This window comes from Camelina sativa, chromosome 16 (assembly GCF_000633955.1).
Source record: "Camelina sativa cultivar DH55 chromosome 16, Cs, whole genome shotgun sequence".
Taxonomy (NCBI): Eukaryota; Viridiplantae; Streptophyta; class Magnoliopsida; order Brassicales; family Brassicaceae; genus Camelina; species Camelina sativa.
Genome location: NC_025700.1, coordinates 21,758,522 through 21,765,506, shown reverse-complemented (window position 1 = coordinate 21,765,506; position 6,985 = coordinate 21,758,522). Strand labels below are relative to the sequence as shown.

The 6,985-nt window shown below is 37.8% G+C and overlaps 4 protein-coding genes across 4 annotated transcripts; 1 reads left to right on the top strand and 3 right to left on the bottom strand.

Moving 5' to 3' along the window:
• LOC104751715 (multifunctional methyltransferase subunit TRM112-like protein At1g78190) lies at nucleotides 330–1,091 on the top strand. The gene has a single exon (XM_010473724.2). It carries the CDS (start codon nucleotides 610–612, stop codon nucleotides 982–984), a length of 375 nt encoding a protein of 124 aa, XP_010472026.1. The 5' UTR covers nucleotides 330–609; the 3' UTR covers nucleotides 985–1,091.
• LOC104751713 (probable mitochondrial adenine nucleotide transporter BTL2) lies at nucleotides 1,084–2,787 on the bottom strand. The gene is made up of 4 exons (XM_010473723.2): nucleotides 2,300–2,787; nucleotides 1,865–2,168; nucleotides 1,261–1,728; nucleotides 1,084–1,173 (listed from the first exon to the last, which is right to left on the bottom strand). Exons 1-4 carry the CDS (start codon nucleotides 2,707–2,709, stop codon nucleotides 1,105–1,107), a joined length of 1,251 nt encoding a protein of 416 aa, XP_010472025.1. The 5' UTR covers nucleotides 2,710–2,787; the 3' UTR covers nucleotides 1,084–1,104.
• On the bottom strand, nucleotides 3,837–4,472 carry LOC104751714. The gene is made up of 2 exons (XM_019237526.1): nucleotides 4,302–4,472; nucleotides 3,837–4,192 (listed from the first exon to the last, which is right to left on the bottom strand). Exons 1-2 carry the CDS (start codon nucleotides 4,410–4,412, stop codon nucleotides 4,010–4,012), a joined length of 294 nt encoding a protein of 97 aa, XP_019093071.1. The 5' UTR covers nucleotides 4,413–4,472; the 3' UTR covers nucleotides 3,837–4,009.
• Nucleotides 5,417–6,609, bottom strand: LOC104751712. Its single transcript, XM_010473722.2, has 2 exons — nucleotides 6,224–6,609; nucleotides 5,417–6,102 (listed from the first exon to the last, which is right to left on the bottom strand). The coding sequence occupies exons 1-2, from the start codon at nucleotides 6,440–6,442 to the stop codon at nucleotides 5,650–5,652; spliced, it is 672 nt and encodes a 223-aa protein (XP_010472024.1). The 5' UTR covers nucleotides 6,443–6,609; the 3' UTR covers nucleotides 5,417–5,649.

Genomic DNA, 6,985 nt, shown 5'->3' with positions numbered 1-6,985 from the left:
GTAATATAATAACATCTTAGTCCAACTAAAGATTTGGAACCAAATTTAGGTATACTATTGTTTTTTTCTTTTTTTTTCTTTTTTTGTCGACAGGTATACTATTGTTTTCATGTATTTTTAATAATTTCTTACATTTACCTTCTTCTTTCTATTACATTCTTGATTTAATATCAACATTAAATTCAATGATACACAACATATCTCCATGGAATTCTCCAAATATTAAAAACTTCATTACATAATCCAATTGTTTCTATCAATATATTTGAACTCTTTTTTTTTTTTTTGAACTTGAACAAATTTATTTATTTTCTGTCACATTTTCAAACTAGTTATATCGACAAATATCGGATTAATTTACAAATCCTGGAATAAACGAACGAAATCCATAGATGGTCAACGGTTGACTTTAAAGTCAAGACTTGAAGACTTGACTGATCTTCCCGTATCAAGTTATGGGCCTCATATGGATAAAGCCCATTTACACAAGTGAATCATACATACTCCTAAACAGGCTCGCAAGTCCATTAGGGTACTATCGTCGACAGCGCTATCAAGACACTTCCGTCTTCCTCGTTGCAGAGAGCGATAGAGAGGGAGAGAGAGAAGATGAGGTTGATAGTACACAACATGTTGTCTTGCAACATTAGAGGAGTGGCTAACAAGTTTCCTCTGCGTATCGAACCCAAGAAGATAATCGTCAAAGAGGTCGATTTCAACCCGGACTTTCTCAAGCACATGATCGCCAAGATTGATTGGAAGGCTCTCGTGGACGGTGCACGTTCTATGGGTTACACCGAACTTCCCGATCACGCACCGGACACAACGACGCTTGAATCTGACGAATCCTTTCTCAGGAAATTTCACCACTCGTTGCTCGAGCTACATCTCGAAGAAGGCTCACTCGTCTGCTCAGAAACCGGTAGGAAGTTTCCGGTTAACAAAGGAATCCCCAATATGCTTCTCCACGAGGACGAGGTTTAAATTAAGCATTGTGTTATACTTATCGACTGATTCATCTTTCATTACGTGTTATGATGGATTGATGGGTGATTCTTTTAAGCTATTTTAGAACACTTCCAAAATCTTAATCTTGAAAACTTGTCATTCTACTTTAAGTACTATCTTCATACACTCGTAGACAAAGTAACTTATTGAAGCCGAAGGCAATACCTGGAGATATGAAACGGAGAACATATCAAGCTTTTGGCAAAATAGACACTGATTCAGTCTAGTAATGAAAGAACTATTATGACAAACCTGGAGCAAGCTAGGTAAAAGTCCAGCGTATAAAGCTGGGATCCCTCCTCTCTCAATGATATTGAATCCCATAGCTAAAGCATTGAGCTTGTTTTTACCCATCTGCATCTGAAGCTGCCGTCTCACTACTTCGAACGGATAAGTGGCTACTTCAGTACAGGCACCAGCAACAGCACCGTACATGAGAGTTCTGATGGGTCCTAACTCGAGCCGGTCTAGAGCATTGATTTCTTGTCCCTGCTGCTTCATGTCTTTCAGTCTTTTCAGGCCTTCTGGTGTATGCAGATAAGATGATTTAAGGATGTCGTAAACGCCATAGAAAACTGCACCTGACAAAGCCATGCTTGCTATGGAAGGAACTAGACCCTTGTAGAGTGAAAACAACCCTTCGTTTTGGATCATATACCGGAAAGCTCCAGCGATTCCGCCCAAGGTTTCTCCACCCCGAGCAACTAGTTTGGTTCGTATCTGTAAGAGTAGTAGAAAAACACATTTCAGTCAAAATGGTTCAACATGTTTGTATCGTCCTGTCTTATGTCAACTCTAAAGCAGAGACCTTTATCTCATCTTTGATCTAAAATGGTTAAAAGAAATAAGAACCTACAGTGTCAAGTGGCAAGCAGAGTACAGTAGCAGTAATCCCAGCAGCAGCTCCAGCAACGAATCTTTCAAAGTTGGTAGCTTCTTGATTCCCAGCGAGTCTAAGCAATTGCTTTCTATACGTATCGTAGGCACAAAAATTGACGGCTTTGAAAGGAGCGGTTCGGAGAACATTGAGCAAATTACCTTTCCAGAATCCTGTCAAACCCTGCGTGGTCGCAATTGACTTAGCCACCACAAACAAACTCCTTTGCTCACCACGAACTGTATATTCAAGCTTTAGTCTCTCAAGTGGTGCTAAGAATGTTCTGCCATCATCAGCAGCAACAACAACATTAGTATACCAATCAATACTAATATCAAGGTCACAATTATAGTTATTGGTTCAGGCATTTGATCAAACAAGTTATATGCGCTCTCTAATCAACAGTATATATACTTAGAAACCATGGCAGCTACAGCACCAGCCCAGAGATGCTTCCTTGTGTTCATGGTCCCGCGTCTCCTCACTCCACCGATAACATTTCGCTTTCCATTATCCTTGCCGGGAATTTCCGCCAAAGCAGTCTTACATTGCTGCTCAGATCTGTCTTTGCTCAAGCTCACGGACAAGAACACCAAGTTCTTACCGGAGCGGAGATGGGTTTTGTTTTTCCAGTAACCGGGAAAATGAACGGGCTCTGAGTCGGAGCATTTGGAGGAGATCGAGTTGAAGAAGGAAGAGGACACACCTGGTAGGTCGAGAAACAAACCACCGGTGCTAAAGAAAGCTTCATCGGATAGATCGCTAAACGAAGAAGAAGAAGAAGAAGAAGAGGGATCGTGAGGATAGATATGGAGTCCTGACATTTGGATAACGAGGTTGCAAAGTAAATTAGAATTTGTACTACACAAGAGAAGAATTTGGAAATTGTCCAATTGTGAGTTGGTTGGACCGCTCGAACCGTTTTTGTCCCTTTAGGCCTTTATATTTTTATTTAATTTTCTTATGGCTCCAAATTGCAAAAACTAAAAAGTAAAGAGAAAGCATGAGACATCCTTAGTGCTGAAAAGGAAAAGGTATATACTAGCAGAATCTTATGATTCTAAGCAATTGATCATGGCTCAGTGATGTTTTTGGTCCTGATTTCTGGTTGGAAAGGGTTATCAAAGAAATATGACTAAATACTCAGATTGTAAAGTCGAATCAAATCAGTATTTTGTTGACCATTCAAGAAGACCATGCTTCTCTGGTATAGTTATCTCCACATAAACCCATGTATCTGAACATGACCAAGCATGAATAAGCTTTATACATTTGCTAGAAAAGGGATTTTCTAAGATTTTAACCCTTCTTAATTATATAGGTTTAGTAGCAGAAGATGCAGATATCTGAAAATCAAAGTCCCCTATTCTATTTGGAAGTTTATGTACTTACCAGAATTTTGACTAGCAAATAAGCTGATAGCAGGGAGTTAAAATCACAAAGCCAAGCACGATGAGGAACTCTGATTCAGGCTGAAACTGAATTGAAACAGTTACTAACAGACATAGTAATTTGATAGCTCGATAAAGCTTCTTGTTCCGGAGATACTCACTATCCAGGAGGAATACACACACACAAAAAAAAAGGGAGTTCAACCTCAACGCCAAGCACGATGAGCACTGAGTTTAAGAACTAAGAATCAGGTTGAAATATAGAATTCAAAAGAGGTATGAACGGATATCATCATAACACATTAACACACACAGTCATTACTCCAGAGGCCAAAAGTCAAAGTGTTTATAAGATAGATTCATTCATTATAAAATGCAAACGTCAAGGTTTAAGCCTAACGACTGAGTTATCCAATTCTCAAGCTGATCAATTGATCCCTATGCACTTGAGTGATCAACCAAGTACAATCTAGCACACAAAGCTCGACGTCTAAAAAATCGGTTTCCCTAACTCTTAAGATCTCAGCTACACTATGACGATGCTGCATCAACCCTATAAATTGATGGCTCTTGAAATCCTTGAACATTCCAACACAAACGTAGCTGATTTGGTTAAAAATTGTTTTTAGCAATTACAGATGATAAGCAACCGAGATTTACATAAGAAATTGATTGTGTTGGAACTGGAAATAGCAAAAAAAAAGCTGATGATTCTAATCGATAAAGGAGGAGATCAAGTAGATCTGAGGAAGAAGAAGACGAGGAAGAAAGTGGAAAGCAAGAGTACCAGGAGGACGTGAAGAAGCAGCTCCATCAAACCGCAAAGCTTAATCCGATTCGTCTTCTTCTTCTCAATGGTAAGCTTTCTCTTCAGCTCCTCTATCTCTTCTCTGCGCGTCTCTCCTTCCTCCTCCTGCTTCATTCGATTTCGCATTGCAATTTCGTAATTACGGATACATTGTAGCAANAAAAAAAAAAAAAAAAAAAAAAAAAAAAAACAAATCGATTCGAAAAGGATCTAAAACCTCGCCGGCGGTATCGATTTTGGGAGACGATGCGAGTGAATAGAGGAGCATCGTAGCTCTGACGCAGCGAATCGCAACTCGATCTCGAGAAAACTCGTCTTTGCTTGTCATCGTCTCCTTCGTCTCTCTCTGCTTCTTTCTGTTTTTGATTTTTGAGTTTCAAAAACTTGTTTTTACTCCAGAATGTTTTTTTCCTGTTAATGGAGGGGGTGGGTTCAATTTGACAGGTGTCATTACATGATTAGTTGAAACTACAGAATAATGAAAATATCCACTTTTTATTTTCGAGGTTTTCCCTCCATTTGCCCAAAAAATTAAATAAATAAAGGTTTTCCCACTAAAAAGTTTTTCTTGTCCATGAAATTGCAATGTTTAAGCATTGTCAAACAACTAGATTTCTAAGTTTGGAGTCAAATTAGAGCTTTCCATATTTCAATAATTACCAAAGACTTGTCACAATAGTGGCCAGCTACTACTGTATGTACAAAGTTTCAAATTAACACTTTTTTTTTACCTGCGGTTTCTTTTAAACTCGAGTATATCTTGTAAGAAAGTTGATGAGAGAAGAACACCTTAGTGTTTAAGAAATAGTATATTGACTCTCATAATCATAAGCTTTAGGTTATATAGAATTATATAGTACAAGAGTTTCCTAAACTATAATGATTGTAAATATATAAAACATCTAAATAATAAATAAAAAATATATTGTTATTAATCTTGTGATCTTCTAGATCTCTCTATACCCTTCCTCAAGCTCAAGGTGTCATGAGTGAAGCGGAAGTGATGGCTTGAGATTGACCATAGATGATGTTGTATTTGATTGGAGTTATGAAGCGTTGTGCTTAAACCATGTGGTTGACGGATCTACCGTAGTGTGCCATAGTTAAATGACACATGAAAACACTTTGGACAATACTTGTTTGTGAAAGTAAGGAAGCCTATAGCTTTGAAGAAGTCTTTTGGACATCTTGAAGACGAGATCAACTTGGATCTGAAATAACACTTGTTGTGTAGAAGCAAATAGCTTAGGGATGATGCGATAGACTTGACCACAGGTCGACCTTGGAGGTGGTCGATCTTGTGATCTTCTAGATCTCTCTATATATCTTACCTTGAATAAAGCTTACCCATTAATGTTTTAGTGCTATACTATAGTCTCAGTTGTACAATTCAATGCAAATACTAATAGGTTGAGAGTTTAAAGATCTAAAAGCATGCATGATCGTTCATAGAAGCATAAAATAACAACTTTTGGTACTTGGTAGTATATACATAACTTTTTGTCCATATCTAATTCATATTCTTCCGTACAAATTCCATAGATCCAGATAACCCTGAAAAGAGCCTAGCATAGGAGCCTAAGCAAATTTGATGGTGGTTTAAACAGCTTTGTTGAGCTGTGATCGTGTGGGTGCATGAACTTGCAGTTGGGACAAACTGGAGTTGATGTGCACAGCATAACCAACATGTGACATTTCATGCAAACTGTTGTTACCATCTCTTGCTCCTTGTGATCAACATCATCATCGTCACCACCTTCAAACGCAAGCCAGGATGGAGATCGGCTTAATCCTGCCCCAGTTATATTGCTCATGATCATACTTGGGTTTGTAAGACTTTTAACCTTTGGTGTCACTGTTTCATTGTGGTTTGAGGATTCCTCTTTCTTCGTTGTGGTTCGTGAAGGTGAACCCGAAGGTGAAAGGTTCAACTCAAGGTCTAGGCTCATCTTAGGTCGTCCAACAATCACCGGATCTTTAGGAAATGTCCTATGATCTTCAGATGTTCTTGAATTTCCCTGAAAATATATGAGTATTTATGTTTTAGTTGCATGTTTATCCTAATATTTTAACGCATACATGTTTGTCATATTGATACGAATATAAGTAAGATACGTCACTATATTTACGAATATATACCTTAGCTTGCCAATCTGAAGGTAGAGGAGTGTGGAGATGAAGTTCGAAATCAAAGGTGATTGATCTCATACTCTCTGAGTTTGGTCTTTCATTGAACAGAGTGCTCTGTGATTGATCTTCTTGCTTGCTCTTCTTGAAAGAATTTTGCAAATCTTCTTCATAGATTGTTGTGAAATCCCTCTTTCTAGAATAGAGGGTTCCTTCTTGTCGAGAAACCATTAGCCTCAGTCTTGGATTCCTCTGAGTGATTTATGCTTTAAAGGAAAGTTTTAAACTCTTTGATCCTGTGAGGAAATGAACAGATAGACTTAAAAGTGAATGTGAAGATCATCACTATATATATACATGTAGGAAAAATCTCCAGGGGAGTTATTGTCTTCACCGGTTCATATGGAGTAATTGAATTAGATACCATTATAATAATAAAAAAAATTGGTTTGATAATTTATATAATCGAAAGTATTTCATTTTAATTTCGATATTTTTTTTTCTTTTTTGGGAGGAATTAATAAAGAAAAGAGAGGGAAGTAATGTGAAACATGATGTGTGAGTTCCAAGTTGGGTGTCTTCAATAACTCCAAACAGTCTCATTTAAATGCTTAGATGTGAAGTGCTAACCAACTTTTCTTTCTAATTTCGCTTTCTCCTCTACCATATCATATTTGGTCATCTAGACGTATGATGCATGCATGTACAACTGTATTATGATGCATGTAGGTGGTTCATGTCTCGTGTTCTTCGTAAGATTGTTGATGAAGTCAT